Below are 19,861 nucleotides of genomic sequence, written 5' to 3' on the forward strand. Positions count from 1 at the left end.
TTTTCTGTAATATATTTATGACCTAATCTATTTAGTGGAAAAACATCTTAAAGAACCCAGCAGAGGGAAGAAAAGAAACAAAACTATACAGGTAAGATGTCTTACCAATGTATGCTTCTGAATCACCAATGTACATTTCTATGCAGTGTCCAAGCATTGTCACAGAAAATGTATCATCCCTTCTTAATCCAAGTGCCTAGGGAAAAATGCACAATTAAAAGATCAAGAAATGTCACATACAACTTTACAAGCATTGGCCTTGTATTCTCTAAAATGTACTGTATATTTTAAACAACAAGTACAATTGTAGCTTAAATAGTGTGTCCTATAACAGGCAAATAGCATCCTCCGAGAGGAATCAAACTCTAATCCCACCTATTGGGATAGCAATACAAAAAGTCAATATCGACCCTTTAATGAGCCTTGTCACATGACATCAAACCAGACACTCATCTGCAGTCATATGTTTTGGAATGTTCTCCTGGTTCTACTGCAAAGCACGAGATCTGATTTGGCTGGGTGAGAGGCCTCTGACATCTGATCTAAATGGGAACGTTTCTCCTTGGAGAGTGTCAAGTCAATGCAAAACTCGTTAAAGGGTCGATAGGGCACTAGAGATTTAGTCCTGAAGAGGCTATTTACGTATTTAATTTCCCAGAGAAGCATTGCATGGCTCAGAAGTCTCCTTATGCCAGCTTTGAACTCTACTTAAGGAGAATTATTCCCCCTTAGAACTTCTAACAGACATTGATGGCTTGTCACTAGTACAAGACGTCAATGCCTAAGCCAACCGATGAGACCCATACTTATTCATTAGGACAACAAGGTCCAGTTGTGCTTGATAACGGCTGTGCTTCTGTCTCCGGGCAGCTCTGCTTGGCTTTTTCAAGAGACCATAAAGACAAAAACTGGAGCAGCACTTGCCAGTGTCACTTGATTGTAGCAAATCAATGGGAGTGTTAACAGCTGCACCCCTGCCAATGTTGTCACGTGCACATTCTAGCAATATGCCATCAATGTTTGCCCTGAGATAATCCCAGAAATTAAGACTACTCACAACCAGAGCCTTTAGTCTGGACACTGAAAGTGTTAAATTCTTTTAAATTTGGACTTTATTAAAATAAATCTCCAAAATAAAATCCTGAAATTGCACTTCTGTATCTGTGTGATTTTAGGAGCTTCAGATGGAAGAATCAACCTTCACAAAAAATAGTCACCTGTATAGCTGTGATCTGCCAAATTTGTTATTGAGATTGTCAAACGAACAAACCTTTACCTCTTATGAGTGAGCCTACTTGGAACCTTCTAGACTGAGCTACCTTAACTTCCATCTATGCACTCCAAGAGCTCTAATTTTTTACTATGATGTTGCCACATTCAGAGATCATTCATTTTCTACTTTTATGTAAGATGGATTGTATTTTTTGACACACAATTGTACAACCAGCAAATATATAATTATTTTTTATGTAAAAAGTATCTGAAACAATGCAGGACAGGCCGTTAGGACCGCGGCAGGACAGATTTGAGCTGTGGATGACAAGTTCAGGCGGCTGGGGAAAGGAAAAAGCCTCAGGAGCCGCCTCTGTTGGATCCGTGGGGTTGCTGCAGGATGATCATGCCTCTGTTTATTATTTTAAAACCTTTTATGCATCCTACCTGATTAGCACACTCACGACTGTTCCTAACTAGCTTTAGACAAGTTCAAATATCAAAGACAATTGGAGAAGAAAACCAGATATACAGCCACTCATGTCAGAAGCCATAAATGATTACTTGATAAAACCAATAACTTTATATGGCCAAAAAGCATCCACAGCATTGACAAACATTAAGACGTTGGAGTTGAATCTGCCAAGTGAAGCTACAAACATCTTGACATTTGCCTTTCAGTAGCATTTTTACACGGAAGACACGCACTTGACTGTGACAGTCCATTAAAGGAAAAATGGAAAGTAGACAATAGTTTTTCCATAAAGAAAATCTGTCATAATTCTTATCTAAATAGCTTAAAATAATTGTCACAAGTTTATTAAAAGGGTTCCAATAGATTTTTCAAGTGATTGATGTGAATGGAGCTGCAGTGAGAGATCGGACACAGCTCACAGACCAAACAAGCACAGAAGGTTCACAGCATTAGCTACATGAGGAGTGATCAGGAGTGATTTCTACATCTTACCGTATGAAAGTAATCAATTGCACTTTCAAAGTTTCCCATTAAACTATGAATGTACCCAATGGCAGAATAAGTTGAAGCATTTTGGGGTATTAGAACCAGGGCCTGGCGATGATATTCCAATGCATCTTCATACTTTCTACATTTAAGGAGAAAAAACAATTCAGAGTAAATCATTTTATATTCACAGTGAAAACAAATCTCACTGATGATTGGAAATGTATGTGTGTCGACAACATGGTGGAAATGGGCTCAGACTGTAAAGGCTTCTTAAGACAATAGCATTTTTTTTTTAATCGTAGTATCCATTGGGAATGTCCGTCTTTGGAATCTTTGTCTTCTAATTTCTCATATGTCATATTACCATTACTCTTTGCATAGCAAGAACATTTTGGGGACAGAATCCTGATGACGTATGTATGTGTTGCATACGGTTTTTTTCACCCCGGATACAATATGTACCCATTATAAACTACAGTGCTATTCGGATGTCTGTGTTTTTCACGGATCATGTGTCCAAGTACAACTCATGGAGACATGTCCGTATTTCTCTCTGTATCACGGAAAAAAAGTGCAAATACAAATCTACGGGTATACTTGTATGTACACCGAATTCATTATATGTCATGTACACGCTAGTCTTAAGGAATCGAGAGCAGTGTGTATTAATCCTTGCACTTAGTATTCAGAAAATGTTATTTATTCAATATGCAAATTAGGCTATGGTCCACAGTTCAGTGCATTGTTCTACTCCCTGAAACCGCATCATATGGCCCCTCCATATACACGGATTGGCACCTCTTGCTTACCTAGAGTGAGTGCTATCTGAACAGAATCCTCCTGCATGCGCACACACACATACGAGTTCAGGAGCTGGTACATGCACTTACAATGTCTATGCAGGAGTTAGCGCATGCACACACAGACCTCTCTGCTGTAGCCATGCACCACATTGATACCCCTGGAAGAGGAGTAATCAGCCGCAGCAGACAGGTCTGTATGTTCGCCCGGTGTGCAGGATTCTGTTCTGTCAACCAAGATATAGGGAGGAGCCATATGATGTTAATTCAGGGGGCGTAATGGTGCACCAAGAACTCTAATTTGCATATTAATTAAGCATTGTTTCCTGGATAGCACATGCAAGGGTTCCTACACTAAAGGTATGTGTTTTTCTAGGGACTAAGTCCTGTGTGTGATAGTTTGTGCTTGGGGTGGTGGTAAAACATTCCCTTCAAGGGTGTGTTTCCACATTCAGTATTTGCTGCGGATTGGACACTGTGTACAGCCGCAGTGGCCAGATGTTACAGCATAGTGGAGGGGATTTTATGAAATTCCATCTCCACTATGCGTTCAAAGACGCAGATGCCAGACCAGCGTATATGCACATGCGGCGTGTCTTTATAGACCGCAGCATGTCTATTTATATTGTGAAGACGCTCAGTCTCCGCAAGATAAATATCGCAGCCCTATGTATAGGACTCGGTGATTCCGCATGGTTCAATGAACACATGTGGAATCACCGCTTGTACAAAAGCCGGCAGCGCTTTGGACGGAGCTGCGTCCAAAGTGCTGCAAATACTGACCGTGGACACATACCCTAAATCTGGTTTGCACAACTTGAAATGATGGCAAGTCCAAGTGCAGCCTGGCAATCAATAGTTTACTATATTCATTGCCTCTAGCCAAGAGCACATGTGTAACAGAACCTGTTCTGTGCTGCAATTTTCCTCCAGACATGGAGACAACCACCACAGGCAGTCATAAAGCAGTTTCTGCATTTACTTACTTGAGCTTTCGTCGGACATGACCCAAGTTGTTCAGCAAAGGTTCCCATTTATCCACTGTAACCTAGAAAATAAAGGTAAAAAATAATCTTCTTAAAATCGGTGCTCATTGGAATGCCTGCGCAGACATTCAATCAGCATGAAAAGGTTTTATTGGACTGTCAAAATAGTTTTACCTCATTCCCAATTGCTCTAATTTTTTCAAGTGCTTCCAGGAACCATTTCTCAGCAGTTTTCCAGCTGCGAATTAGAAACAGAAGTGCGGCTCCATAAGCACATCCAAAAGTGACAGTGAGAAAGGCGAGTAGAAACGCTCAGACTTACTCTCCATTTTGAAATGCCACCACGCCAACTTCATGCATAACAAATGGATCTTCTGGTGCGATACTCAATGCTTGGCTGAAAAACCGTTCTGCTAGCTTTGAATTATTCGTGAGCCCATACTCCAGTCCAATATACAACATTGGCAAATGACATCTAAAAACAAGTTAAAAAAGAAAATAAGAAGTCTAGAAGGGGCTTCCACATTCAAAAAAACAAACATTTCTGACAAATTGTTTTAATAGATAAGAAATATCTAAAACAGTATCTGTATAACTGAGGAGACTTTATACTGACCCCACATTAGGAGTTCCTGGGTCTCACATGCATGGGCAGCATTTGTTATATGGGAAAGAAGGAATCTTGTTCCAGACTACTGGAATCCCCATTAAATAGATTTATAGATGTAGAAACTGTGCCTGTCTAATCCTAAAAGTTTTCACATCAGGAAACATTTTTTTCCATTGCAAAAAAATCAAGACAGTTTTGAGATAAAATTATATAGAAATGAAATCTACGTCACACAAAACATACCCCTTCATCAGTTGTGCTGCTGTGAAATAGGCAGCCATTGCCTGGTCATGTTCACTCTCCACTGCAAAGGAGTGACCGTAAGCAATCCACGCAGGCCCGTAGCTTCTCTCCAACGTGGTGGCCTTGCTGCAAGGTAGCAAATAATAATATTTCAGTGGAACATGTGGTAATTATCTACAGTGCATCATTAGTGCAAATGTGACAATTATATTAAAGGCCATCTCTTCTACTGCACTGTTCTACAGCCTAATTGCTTCAGAGACAAAAACAGTTGAACTTAACGAATTTTGTGGTGCTGAAAATGAATATGATGCTTACATTTGAAGATTGGTTGAGCAAAAAAATGTCCACAGGACCAGGGAAGAAATATCAAAAGTGCAATCATATAATTCCTTTTAAAAACATGAAACTTTAATAAATTGAGGTAAAAAACACCCCCCTAGTGCAGTAACACAATTAAACTCTATACAATAATAACCTACAATAGCCATACGCTAGTCTGCTATGCCTTCCTGACAGTGGAGGTTGGCACCCCCACTCCGGGGCGGCTGTCCCAGACTCGCCCTAAATGACCCTTGTAAACTACAGATCCAGAGGAGTTTGTAATTACTATGTCACCTTTCATAAAGGCTTATAGAAAAATTGTCTTTATTATTTCATCACCATTATTGCATTGTTAGTAGCTAGTCTATTACCATATTTTTGGGATTATAAGACGCACTTTTTTCCCCCAAATTTGGGGGGAAAATGGGGGGGGGTGGTGTTTAATAATGCGGATATACCTTACCGGCAGCAAATAATTTTTGCTACACATGCAGAGAAGTTACTTTTGCGTCACAAAAGTAAAATTCGACTACCATGATAAGGAAAGCCTATGCAAGAGTATGGCTCCACACATACAGTTGTGGACAAAAGTATTGACACCCCTGCAATTTTGTCAGATAATACTCAGTTTCTTCCTGAAAATTATTGCAAACACAAATTCTTTGTTATTATTATCTTCATTTAATTTGTCTTAAATGAAAAAACACAAAAAGAATTGTCCTAAAGCCAAATTGGATATAATTCCACACCAAACATAAAAAAGAGGGTGGACAAAAGTATTGGCACTGTTCGAAAAATCATGTGATGCTTCTCTAATTTGTGTAATTGACAGCACCTGTAACTTACCTGTGGCACCTACCAGGTGATGGCAATAACTAAATCACACTTGCAGCCAGTTGACATGGATTAAAGTTGACTCAACCTCTGTCCTGTGTACCACATTGAGCATGGAGAAAAGAAAGAAGACCAAAGAACTGTCTGAGGACTTGAGAAACCAAATTGTGAGGAAGCATGAGCAATCTCAAGGCTACAAGTCCATCTCCAAAGACCTGAATGTTCCTGTGTCTACCGTGCGCAGTGTCATCAAGAGGTTTAAAGCCCATGGCACTGTGGCTAACCTCCCTAGATTTGGACGGAAAAGAAAAATTGACAATAGATTTCAATGCAAGATTGTGCGGATGTTGGATAAAGAACCTCGACTAACATCCAAACAAGTTAAAGCTGCCCGGCAGTCCGAGGGTACAACAGTGTCAACCCGTACTATCCGTCGGCGTTTGAATGAAAAGGGACTGTATGGTAGGAGACCCAAGAAGACCCCACTTCTTACCCCGAAAAATAAAGACAGGCTGGAGTTTGCCAAAACTTACCTGAAAAAGCCTAAAACGTTTTGGAAGAATGTTCTCTGGTCAGATGAGACAAAAGTAGAGCTTTTTGGGCAAAGGCATCAACATAGAGTTTACAGGAGAAAAAAGAATTAGACTTACCGGTAATTCAGTTTCTAGGAACCTTCCACGACAGCCACCTTGGCGGTTGTCTCCCCGCCCTAATAGGGGACAGGAACACAAAGAGGTTAAATAACCCTCCCCTTCCTGCTACCTCAGTGTTTTTTCTGACATACTAGCATGAATAGTTACCGTCAGTAGAGCAGGAATCATCAGGCAAACATATCATATAGGGAGGGAAATTAGTGCTGTCGTGGAAGGTTCCTAGAAACCGAATTACCGGTAAGTCTAATTCTATTTTCTCTAGTCACCTTCCATGACAGCCACCTTGGAGTCATGCCAACGTTATTTTTTCTAGGGAGGGACTACGGCTTGCAAGAGGCGTCTGCCAAACGTCAGATCCCTATTGAAATCCAGTCTATAGTGTCTAGTAAAGGTGTGCACAGAGGACCAGGTGGCAGCTCTGCATATCTGCTCCGAAGACGTATTTCCCCTCGCTGCCCAGGACGTAGCGACTGATCGAGTGGAGTGGGCTGTTAACGACTCAGGAGGAGAGAGATGTCTTGAAGAATATACCAGGGAGATGGACTGCTTGATCCAGCCCGCTATCGTGTTCTTTGCCGCTTTCTTCCCTTTGTTTCTTCCTGAATACTGGAGGAACAGGTTCTGATCGATTCTCCAATCCCTGGTTGCCTCGAGGTAGCGGAGAACTACCCTGCGACCGTCCAGGGTATGAAACCTTCCCTCCTTCGGATTAGAAGGATTTGGGTAAAATAAGGGCAACACAATATCCTGGTTTCTATGAAAGTCTGACACCACCTTGGGCAAAAAGGAGGGGTCTAGACGTAGTACTATACTGTCTGAATTGAGTAGGAGGTAAGGTTCCTGTACTGATAGGGCCTGTAGCTCCCCCACCCATCCAGCCAATGTGATTGCCACCAGAAACACTGTTTTGAGTGTAAGAATCTTTAACGAAATTTCTGACAGGGGCTCAAACGGGACCTGTGTCAGGCTGTTGAGTAATAAATTAAGATCCCAGGGGGGAACCCGATTACGGAGTGAAGGGCGAATCCTGCCTGCCGCTACCATGAATCGCTTGACCCAGCGGTGTCTGGCTAGGTCTTGGTCAAAAAAAGAACTAAGAGCAGATACCTGTACTTTCAACGTACATGGAGTAAGGCCTAGATCTAACCCTTTCTGCAGGAAGTCTAGTATTTGGGCAATATTTGGATGGGAGGGGTCAAGGGCCCCAGGAGCAAAATTTTTTCCACATTTTGCCATAAATTGCATTTGTCACTGGCTTTCTACTTTTTTGAAGGGTCCGAATTACCTCATCCGACAACCCTTTAGCCTTCAGAATATTGGCTTCAATAACCAAGCTGCTAGACGTAGCCTGGTCAGGTTCGGGTGTAGTAAGGGACCCTGAAACAGGAGGTCGGTCCTTTGGGGTAGAAGCAAGGGACCTTCTTGGGCCATGTCCAACAGAGCGCTGTACCAGCTCCACCCTGGCCACATGGGAGCCACTAGGATCGTTGTAACTCCGTCTGCTCTTATCTTTTGTAACGTTCTTGCCAGCATCGGGATTGGGGGAAAAGCGTAGGCCAGTCTGAAGACCCATAGATGGGCAAATGCATCCGTCCCCTGGGCTCCGTACGTGGGACTGAGGGAGAAATAAGTCGCTGCTTTTGCATTTTGCGCATTCGCGAACAGGTCGACTTCTGGGTCTCCCCATCTTGAGGCTAGGGTCTGGAAGACCTCCTGGTTCAGACACCATTCTCCTGGATGGACGTCCTTCCTGCTCAAGAAGTCTGCTTTGATGTTTTCCGACCCCTTCAGGTGTACTGCGGAAATGGATAACAGGTGCTTCTCTGCCCAGAGGAAGATTCTTGTTGCTACCTTCTTTAGACTGGCGTACTTTGTGCCCCCTTGGTGTCTGAGATATGCCACCGTGGTCATGTTGTCAGAGCATATCCGAACATGATGGTTCTTGACCAGGGCTGATGCGGCTTCCACCACCGTCAACTCCCTTAGGTTTGAAGATCCGGATCTTATGTTCTGGGGCCACTGCCCCTGAAAGTATGAATCCTCGACCACAGCCCCCCAGCCTGGCATCGGTACATAGTACTTTTAGCGGAAGTTGATCCCAACTTACTCCTCGACTCAGGTTTCGGTAACTCAGCCACCACCAGAGCCGCTTTTACACGTCCTGGAAGCAGGACCTTTTTAGATTGGTTGTTCGGATACTTCCTCGATTTCATCTGGACATATGATTGGAGGACTCGTGTATGAGCTTGTGCCCAGGATACCGCCTGAATGCACGCCGTCAGGGAACCCAGGATGGACATGGCGTCCCTCAACGTTGGCGCCCTTTGGTCTCTGAACCTGATTATTTTTTGTCGAAGGTCTTTTTGCCGATCTTCGGGGAGAAAGGAGGTTCTTTTCTCCGAACCCAAGAGGATCCCCAGGAATTTCCTCCTCGGGGAAGGATAGAGGGCCGACTTCTGGAGATTCGGTATCCACCCTGGGCCTTCGAGTATCTGTAGGGTTCTTGATACGTCCTGGTTCAGCCGGGTTACCGATGGTGCGACGATCAGCAGATCGTCTAGATACGGCACAATGCATATCCCCTGAAGCCGGAGAGAGATGACTGCTTCCCTCATGATCTTCGTGAATACCCTTGGTGCTGGGGATACCCCAAACGGCAGGGCGTTGAACAGGAGGTGGCTGATTCCTTGGTCGTGGGAGACCGCGAACCTCAGAAACTTCCGGTGATCTGGATGAATGGGAACGTGGTAATAGGCGTCCCTTAGATCTATCGTAGCCATTTGCCAGTTTTGCCCAATGAGCGGGATCGCTGATTTCACCAATTCCATCTTGAACCTTCGGTACTTGATGAAGTGGTTCAGGGGCTTTAGGTTTATTATGAGCCTGTGTTTCCCTGAGGGTTTTTTAATTAGGAACAGGCGAGAATAATGTCCCCTGCCCTACTCTTGCGGAGGCACATATGAGACCACTTCTTCCCGTAGGAGTTCTTCTGACGTAACAATATTTTCTGCAGGCTTGGGGACTGTGCCGGGGTAATTCTTATGGCGTTTGGGGGGGGGGGGGTGCTCGAACTCCAGCTTCAGCCCATATTGTATAGTGTGCAGGACCCACTGGTTCGAGGTCGTGGCCTGCCATTGGGCGAGAAACTGTGTGAGTCGACCCCCTACCCGGGAGTCACTGCTTCTCCGGGGGCTGCTGCTGTTGGGGCACAAGGATGTTTCTTCCTTTACCCCCTTTCGGGTAGCTCCATCGACCCGTCTTGCCCTTTCCCCTGAATGGCCTCTGGGAGGTCTGCTCTCGAGGGACGAAAAAACCGCCTTTTGGTGGATTTCTGTTCTGGCAGTGATTTATTCTTGTCTGAGGCCTTCTCCAGGATATCATCTAGGACCGGCCCAAACATGTGGTGTCCCTGGAAGGGGATAGCACACAGTTTCGTCTTGAAGACGATATCACCCCCCCATGGCTTCAGCCACAAGGCTCTCCTGGCCGAGTTTGAAAGGACAAGGGACCTTGCTTCTACCTGTACCGTTTCTCCTGAGGCATCAGCCAAATACCCTGTTGCCTTCTGGAGGATTGATAGGGAGTCTAGGATTTCCTCTCTTGGAGTGCCCCCCGATAGGTGGTCTTCCAACATGCGTAGCCAGAAAAACAAAGATCTGGCCACGCAGGTGGATGCAATATTTGCTTTCAGCAGGTTCGTAGAGGCCTCCCAGGACTTTTTAAGATGGCTCTCTATTTTGCGATCCATTGGATCCTTCAATTGGGAGGCATCCTCAAAGGGTAAGGACGTCTTCTTAGTGACCCTAGATACTTGGACGTCTATTTTAGGGATCTCCCAAACAGAACTATCACCCTCTAGGGGAAAATGTTTTTTTTAGCTCAGAGGGCACAGTAAGTGCCTTCTCGGGGGAGGACCACTCCTGAGCTATTAAATCCTTTATAACCTCATGAACCGGGAAACCCTTTCTACCTCTGGGTTTCAACCCTCCAAACATCTCATCCTGGACTGAGAGCTTGATCTCCTCCTCCTCTAATCCCATGGTATTTCTCACCGTGGATACTAACTCCTCCATATCCTCCCGAGGAGAAATAATATTTTTTCGCATCATGACTGAGGTGGACGTGGAGCCCTCATTTTCCCAAATATCCCACGATCCGGAGGAACGGACCTCTCCCGAGTCTGAGTCAGCCTCCACGGGTGCCCTTTTCCTCTTTTTTGAGGCAGGGCCCTGGGCCTCAGGGGTCTGGGCTGCTATGGAGGTCTGAACCTCCTGCCTAATGAGAGTCTTTATGCTGTCAAACAGGGAGGGTTGTTCGGTACGCAGGATATTTTGCGTACAGGGCTGGCATAACTTCTTTCTGTAGTCAGATGGAAACCTGGCACCACAAAAACCACACTTGCGGGGGATATTAGGGGCAGAGGCCTTGTCTTCCTGCAAGAAGAAGAGAAGGCTTACTCAGACCTGTGCCACCGTATTTTGACAGACAAGGGACCTGCCCTGCTACTCACTGTAGGAGGGGGAACGCTGGGCTCCGCAGATGCTGCAGCTGAGGGATTCTCACCATCCATGTCCGTACACACCACAGACACACTGTGCTTACCTGGAGCTGCTGCACCCTTTTTAAGGGTGTTGCTGGCGTTCGTTCTCTGGTGCTCCTCCCTCCTCCTCTGTCCCTGCGGAGGACGCTGGTCGACCCCCGCCGCTGTTGGAGCCATTTCCCGGGTCCCCCGGGCGCCGGCGCGCGTTTCCCCATTGCAGGACGCTGCAAACCGGAAGTGCGCGTCATTGCTACTTCCGGTCTACTGCCCGCCCCCTCTGGCGCGCGCGGCTTCCCCATGCAGCGCTGGAAGGAGGAAGGACGCCGGAGAGCTGCGCAGGACCCCGGCAGGCACCATACCGCCCCGCTTTACCCAGGAGGGCGCGGGAGGGGCGGCCATGTCCCGAGTCACACCGGTGGTGGAGACGGGAGCAGCGCATGGAGGAGGAGAGGAGAACCCACCAACCTCGGCTGCCCAGCTTCTGGTAAGTATCTAGGGCTCCGCTCGCTGGCCACGGCAGCCCCTTGTGACCTCTTCATGCCCCGATAGGGGACAGGAAAAACACTGAGGTAGCAGGAAGGGGAGAGTTATTTAACCTCTTTGTGTTCCTGTCCCCTATTAGGGCGGGGAGACAACCTTCAAGGTGGCTGTCGTGGAAGGTGACTAGAGAAAAGAGGCATTCAAAGAAAAAAACAGGGTCCCTACAGTCAAACATGGGAGAGGTTCCCTGATGTTTTTGGGGTTGCTTTGCTGCCTCTGGCACTGGACTGCTTGACCGTGTGCATTGCATTATGAAGTCTGAAGACTACCAACAAATTTTGCAGCATAATGTAGGGCCCAGTGTGAGAAAGCTGGGTCTCCCTCAGAGGTCATGGGTCTTCCAGCAGGACAATGACCCAAAACACACTTCAAAAAGCACTAGAAAATGGTTTGAGAGAAAGCACTGGAGACTTCTAAGGTGGCTAGCAATGAGTCCAGACCTGAATCCCATAGAACACCTGTGGAGAGATCTAAAAATGGCAGTTTGGAGAAGGCACCCTTCAAATATCAGGGACCTGGAGCAGTTTGCCAAAGAAGAATGGTCTACAATTCCAGCAGAGCATTGTAAGAAACTCATTGATGGTTACCGGAAGCGGTTGGTCGCAGTTATTTTGGCTAAAGGTTGTGCAACCAAGTATTAGGCTGAGGGTGCCAATACTTTTGTCTGGCCCATTTTTGGAGTTTTGTGTGAAATGATCAATGTTTTGCTTTTTGCTTCATTCTCTTTTGTGTTTTTTCATTTAAGGCAAATTAAATGAAGATAATAATACCAAAGAATTTGTGATTGCAATCATTTTCAGGAAGAAACTGAGTATTATCTGACAAAATTGCAGGGGTGTCAATACTTTTGGCCACAACTGTATGCTGCAATAGATGTGCAACACATTTTACCCAGTGGTTGTAGGCGAAGAGGCAATCTATGCCTTTTGCAATCCTAGTGATCTGGAGAGAGCCAACCGAACTGATCACACTAGCAATTGCTACTTCTGCATGGTGCCCCCCATTAGGAAATGAGTTTCAAGGAAGAAGTGGACTTTACAGTATCCAAACATTCCAGCTACAAAACACCCAGTGCCACCTACAGAAGAACTGCAGGTTCCAAGAGCACCAGAAACATTTTCTGTAGAGTCAAGCGAGGAAGAAGAGGGCACTTGGTGTTGTGAAGCATCTACCTCTCATGACCCAGGACTTTCTGTTAGCAACCTCAAATGAACCACACCTTATAACACAAAGTGAAGTGAATGATCTTGTTACAGATTTATATCTGTCCAAGTATTCTAAAATTCCAGGCTAGAGCAGTGAAATCTCCTAGCACGCAATATTCAGATTTCTTTGTTTTGCAACCGTGATAAAGATCTTGTCCAATACTTCTTCATGGACGGTGATCTTGTGGCATGCAACATCAACATTTTAATGGAAGCTGAGTATACCTGTAAGTCATAATTCAGAGGAATGGAGGGTCTATATCGATTTGTCCAACACAAGCCTAAAAGCGGTCTTGCTGCATAATGGTAATGCACTACCTTCAATTCCAGTTGGTTATCAAGTCCACATGAAAGAAACCTATGACAACATGACACAGCTGTTGAGGTTTCTGAACTATGACCAACATTTGTGACTACTCTGTGGTGAGTTAAATGTGGTTGCCTTTTACGTGATCTCCAGACAGGATACACAAAGTATCGCTGCTTTCTGTGTAATAGGGATAGTTGTGGAAGAGAATATCACTAGAATAAAAGAGATGACTGACAAAGTACTTCATTTCGAAACGCGCGTCTGAGCGTGCGCTGTACTTGGATTGGCGGAGCCTAAAGGTATATGCCCCCGCTATTTCCCCTGAGCTGCTTCTATTGCACTTTAAGACCATGTGCACACGATGCAGATTTGCAGCGTTTCCGCAGCGGATTTTACCGTGCAGAAAGGTTGCATATTCGCATTGTGATGTACAGTACCTTTAAAATGAATGAAAAAAAAAAACCGCTGTGCAGACGCTGCGGATTTTTCCGCGCGGTTTTCCTGCGGTACAAAATCCGCAGCATGTTACTTCTTTTGTGCGGTTTTCTATCTCCCCTGTTACCAAATCCGCAGGGGGAAGACCTCAATGGAAAACCGCACAAAAACTGCATGAAAACCGCGTGAAAAATGGAAGAAATCCGCAGGAAAAATGCAGGTCATTTGACCTGCGGTTTTCTTCCATTCTGCACGGTAAAATCCGCAGGGCTCAAAACTCCGTCTGCACTCAGCCTTATACTCTATTACTATATATTTAAACCTACTCTGTGCTTGCACCACCACTAAGTATTTATTGTTTCTGTTCCCATGCACTGCTACATGTTTATTATTTATTTTTGGCACAAGCCTGCTACACTCATTAACTCTTTATTGTACTTGTTTTTAGTGTATATGGATAGACCCTAGTACTTTTTATTTCTTAGGTATATATCTTTTTTGCATGCAAATAGTAGGGGCTGTTATACACACACACACACACTATATATAGCACTAAATCCTCTCATAAAAATTTTTATATTTTTTATATAAACCCTTTTATATGACTTTTTTTCGGACAATATCTTATGACATTGTTTATTTGCTTTAGTGTCATCTGGGGCTTTATTTATGGGACTATAACTTTTGTGTGTTCAATATCATTATTCTTTTTTCGTCCGCTGTTTTCTCCGTCATTGTATGTTTTTATTACCTTATTTATTATTGATCTTACATTCCAAGTACAGGCACATTTTTTGCTATAGTGCTACCATTTACCACTTCTGTTTAATAAAAGTATTTTTATTAAAAACATTTATTAGTCCTTGTACTTCCCTTTTAGACCATACGTTCAATGTTTTCTTTGTTCAGTTTCTTCTAATTTTCGAATGGTCTACCATTCATCTCCCCTAGCAACTATATATTATCTATTATACAGGTGCTTCTCACACAATTACAATATCATCAAAAAGTTAATTTACTTCAGTTCTTCAATACAAAAAGTGAAACTCATATATTATATAGAGTCATTACAAACAGAGTGATCTATTTCACGTGTTTATTTCTGTTAATGTTGATGATTATGGCTTACAGCCAATGAAAACCCACAAGTCATTATCTTAGTAAGTTAGAAAAATTAACAAAAAACACCTGAAAAGGCTTCCTAAGCGTTTAAAAAGGTCCAATAGTCTGTTTCAGTAGGCTCCACAATCATGGGGAAGACTGTTGTCTTGACAGATGTCCAGAAAGCAGTCATTGACACACTCCATAAGGAAAGTACATTTTGCATTTCAATTGGAAATCAAGGTCCCAGAGTCTGGAGGAAGAGTGGAGAGGCACACAATCCAAGCTGCTTGTGGTCTAATGTGAAGTTTCCACCTTCAGTGATGGTTTGGGGAGTCATGTCATCTGCTGGTGTAGGTCCACTGTGTTTTATCAAGACCAAAGTCAGCGCAGCAGTCTACCAGGAAATTTTAGAGCACTTCATGTTGCACTCTGCTGACAAGCTTTTTGGAGATGGAAATTTCATTCTCCAGCAGGACTTGGCACCTGTCCACACTGCCAAAAGTACCAATACCTGGTTTAAAAACAACAGTATCACTGTGCTTGATTGGCCAGCAAACTCACCTGACTTTAACCCCATAGAGAATCTATGGGGTATTGTCAAGAGGAAGATGAGAGACACCAGACCCAACAATGCAGACGAGCTGAAGGCTGCTATCAAAGCAACCTGGGCTTCCATAACACCTCAGCAGTGCCAAAGGCTGATCGCCTCCATGCCACGCCGAATTGATGCAGTAATTGATGCAAAAGGAGCCCAGACCAAGTATTAAGTGCAATAACTGAACATAAAATAGGCCAACATTTCGGATTTTAAAATCATTTTTCAAGTTGGTGTTATAAAGTATTCAAATTTACTGAGATAGTGACTTTTGGGTTTTCATTGGCTGCAAGCCATAATCCTCAACATTAACAGAAATAAACACTTGAAATAGATCACTCTGTTTGTAATGACTCTAGATAATAGATGAGTTTCACTTTTTGTATGGAAGAACTGAAATAAATTATCTCTTTGATGATATTCTAATTTTGTGAGAAGCACCTGTATATATTGATTGATGTGTTACTTTCTGATATATAGGTATTGCTACGTTCAGTTTGTGTCAATCCTACCTGAGATATCGTCTGGCATGTTCATTTTTATGGCCAACCATGAGATAATAGCACCCTACTGCAAACCAGGAAACCTGAAGTAATTGTAGAAGAAACACATGAATCAATTTTTTATATATTACAGAACAAAAACAATTGTAAGAGGTATCATCATCTATTGACGCTATGACATATAACTAGATTATGTCACATTACAATACGTGTGGATTAGACCTCCAGGACTTCTTTTGAATTATGAAAACAACTGGGGAGCAGTCCTATTGTCATATATTCTGTATAGTGACACTCGAAGCCACCTAATGTGCAGGGAACAGCAACAAAGATCCGATCAAATGAATCGGTAAAGAATCTAAAACCCCTTATCCATCCGATATGCCATGTGATGGCATAGCCTAGAAAAAATATCCATTAAAGAGGCAGAGCAGTACTTTATATTGGTGGTCTATCCTTAGGCTAGGTCATCAGTATCATTTTGGTGAGGACGGGACAACGGCACCCCAACCAATTAACTGTTCTCTGTGCTGGCGGCTGATGGAATTGCTCAGTTGTGGAGTTGCATACCTCCGTCAGATGTATTGTAGTCGCCGTCGCGTACCACACCTCCGCCTCTAATCAAATCAATCCATGTGTAGTACTCGGCCAAGGTAAGAATTTCCAGTCTTAAAGGGGTTGTCTCGTCTAAATCATTAAGTCTGCAGTCACTGTATCACTGCAGACTTATGGATCTCCCCAGCTCACACATTGTGCACTGCGGGAATACGCCGGTTTCCGGGACAGGAGGGTATGACTGAGTTATACATACTCGTGGCCAGTGCATACAATTGTATTGAGCCAAGGCCGTGCCCTGACTAGTGATGCGGCCGTCTAGTGGGCATGGCTGACTAGAGGGTGTGGCATAGCGCAATACAGGTGTATGGAAAACGAGGCCTTGCACACTGGCCGGGAATATGTATAAGAAATATATACCCTCCAGTCTCGGCTCAGAAACCGGCCAATCCCAGCTGCGCTCAGCGCGTGCGCTGGAGGAATTCATAAGTCTGTAGTCACACAGAGTGAATGCAAACTTATTGATTTAGACCAGACATCCCCTTTAATTAATCAGGACTATTGAGCAGAAATAAAAAAGATGAACATTGTCATCACATAATAAATTAAACATTAATACTTACAGGATTATTAGGATATAAATCAACCAGTTTATGGGAAAGATAGAAAAGTTCTGGAAAGATAAAGTCAAAGTTTAAAATATCATCTTGAACTAAGAAATGATGTAGTAAGGGCAAGACACAATCTCTATTGAGGGAACTTACCATTTGCTTTGTTCAGCTCTACTAGAGTGCCTATATGTACAGGTAAACAGTTAGCATGGAAGGGATCTTTCTCCATTACTCTGAAAAACAATGAACGTAATAAAACCACATATGCCAGAAAATGCTATACGTGACTGTCAGCGAAACCTTTATATAGTAGTGAAGGAGTACTTGGTGCCAACGTCATAGATTTACTTACGCAGATGTAAGTTTATAGCACATCTTGAAGTCACAATTGTAGTAATGCCTTTCTGCTAAAGAAACTACTACATCCAGGTTATCTTGAAGACCATCTGCAGATTCTGGTATGACTGTTTCACTGGGCTTGTTGTACTGGAAATTAAATAAAAAAGTAAAAAAAATAAAAGTATAAATACTGATCAGACCACTAATATAAACTGGCTACTGAACACCAAGTGAAATCTTTTTTTCTTTATATGCATAGAACTCATATGCAGGTATGCATGTATCTTTTTCCTGAGATCACACCAGGACATTGGGTTATATATAAAATATACTGTAGAAACACACAAAAAAGGTAATACAAACATTAATGGGAATCTGTGAGTACAATCAATCTTCCCTAACCGCATATATGGGCGTTTAGGTATTTGAAGGGTTCTCTGTTGCTGCATTTGAGTTTTCATTCATGTGCAAATCAGACACACTCTAGGCATGACAGAGCACTTAAGAAGCCACCGCCTCCCTAGGTTGTTTCCCTGCCGGGACCCAACCTGTTTCGCTAAGGGTACCGTTACACTTAATTATGTACCAGTGATCCCGACAACGATACGACCTTGTCAGGATCGCTGGTGAGTCACTACATGGTCGCTGGTGAGCTGCCAAACAGGCAGCTTCACCAGCGAACAGCACCAGCGAGGACGCTGGTATCTAAGGTAAATATCGGGTTACTAAGCGGCGCCCGTCACTTAGTTACCTGATGTGTACCTTAGAAACCTGCGTGCTTGCAGCTCCCGGCGTGAGCACGCAGGTTTCTAAGGTACACATCGGGTAACTAAGTGACGCGCGCCGCTTAGTAACCCGATATTTACCTTAGATACCAGCTCCCAGCGCCTGCTTAGAGCGCTGGGAGCCTCGCTGATCATTGGCTCCTGCTGCGACACGCAGCGATGCGTGCTGGCCAGCGGGAAAGCAACGATCAAAAAATGGCCCAGGACGATAGTGCACGATCAGCGATACCCGGGGGGGGCGTTCGCTGATCCCCGTCACACACAGCGAGATCACTGTGGCGTCACAAAATCAGCGACCTCGCTAGCGAGATCACTGTGTGTGACGGGGCCTTTAGTTGATGGCTCGCTGTCTGATTTAATTGCCTGGCATTTGACATCGCACAGACAGTGAGCTATCAATCAAGCTAAAGAGGCTGATGCAAAGCAGGGAGGCAGTGGCTCCCTAAGTGCTCAGTTACGCCAAGAGCACTTAATGCCGCTTTTAGATATGAATGAAAATGCTAATCTATCAAGAATGCCGCAACAGATTGAAATATAAATCCATCTTTATATATTCTAAGACCTGCATACCCATATGTGGTTAGGGAACACATTTTACTGGCAGATTCCCTTAAAGCACAGAAATTGTGCACTATTCCTCTCATATAGTCATACATGTCCAATTTTCATGTTTTTTAACCCCTTAATGACCAGAGATACTTTTGGTTTTGCATTTTCATTTTTTGCTCCCCTTCTTTTTAGAGTCATAACTTTTTGTCTTCTTAGCAGGACGAGTTGTACTTTTGAATGACAATATTGGTTTTTCCATGTCGTGTACTTGAAAACGGGAAAAAAAAATTCCAGGTGCGTTGAAATTGCAAAGAAGTGCAATCCCACAAATGTGTTTTGTGGTTTTTTTTTACCATGTTCACTAAATGCTAAAACTAACCTACCATTATGAGTCTGCAGGTCATTACAAGTTCATAGACACCAAACATGTCTAGGATCTTTTTATTTAAGTGGTGAAAAAAATTACCAAACTTTGTCAAAAAAAAGAAAAAAAAAATTGAGCAATTGTCCCCATTTTTCGTGATCTCGGGTTGGGTGAGGGCTTATTTTTTGCATGCCGAGCTGAAGTTTTAATGATGCCATTTTGGTGCAGATACGATGTTTGATTTTTTGTTATTGTTCTATTTTGAATGGGACGAAAGGGGGGTTGATTTGAACTTTTTTTTTTTAATATTTTAAAAAACTTTGTTTTTTTTTTTTTACTTTTAGCATGCTTCAGTAGTCTCCATGATGGGAGACTAGTAGCTGCCATAATCCCATCGACTCTGCTACATACCTGGCGGTGCTCATAGCAATCCGTCAGTGACAACCATAGAGGTCTGCTTACCCATCAGTGACCTGCAATCACATGACGGGGTCAGTGATGGGGCACGCTTGTTGCAGAGTTTGACAGCCGCATTTAATGGGTTAACAGCCGCGGGTTGCCCCCTTTCTGTTAACACCGGCCCTGTATACCAGCCTGTATCCACACTAGTTCCTCAAGACTCCTGCAGTTAAAGGACTTTAGCCTCGGAACAGAAATGCTGGGGGCTCCTAAGAGAGTGGCTGCCCTGGGCAATTGACCAGTTTGCCCAATTACTCCCCCAAACGCCAGTTCAAACTGTAACTAGGGCCTATTTTTAGAGTAGAGATTATATTTCAAGCATATTTCTCTCCTCCACAATC

At 43.7% G+C, this 19,861-nt stretch overlaps 1 protein-coding gene across 1 annotated transcript in view; it reads right to left on the minus strand.

Moving 5' to 3' along the window:
- The window catches only part of CDC16 (cell division cycle 16), a 40,334-nt gene that overhangs the window by 2,833 nt on the left and 17,640 nt on the right, over nt 1–19,861 (minus strand). Inside the window, exons 8-17 of the mRNA XM_073590517.1 lie at nt 17,377–17,510; nt 17,178–17,257; nt 17,037–17,086; nt 15,868–15,941; nt 4,816–4,941; nt 4,285–4,437; nt 4,137–4,200; nt 3,963–4,024; nt 2,180–2,315; nt 106–196 (exon numbers count right to left, since the gene is read on the minus strand). Of these exons, the coding sequence (XP_073446618.1) occupies nt 106–196; nt 2,180–2,315; nt 3,963–4,024; nt 4,137–4,200; nt 4,285–4,437; nt 4,816–4,941; nt 15,868–15,941; nt 17,037–17,086; nt 17,178–17,257; nt 17,377–17,510 (970 nt within the window). The remainder of the gene's footprint in view (nt 1–105; nt 197–2,179; nt 2,316–3,962; nt 4,025–4,136; nt 4,201–4,284; nt 4,438–4,815; nt 4,942–15,867; nt 15,942–17,036; nt 17,087–17,177; nt 17,258–17,376; nt 17,511–19,861) is intronic.

This window comes from Dendrobates tinctorius, unplaced genomic scaffold (assembly GCF_039654945.1).
Source record: "Dendrobates tinctorius isolate UK_male_01 unplaced genomic scaffold, ASM3965494v1 ptg000117l, whole genome shotgun sequence".
Lineage (NCBI taxonomy): Eukaryota > Metazoa > Chordata > Amphibia > Anura > Dendrobatidae > Dendrobates > Dendrobates tinctorius.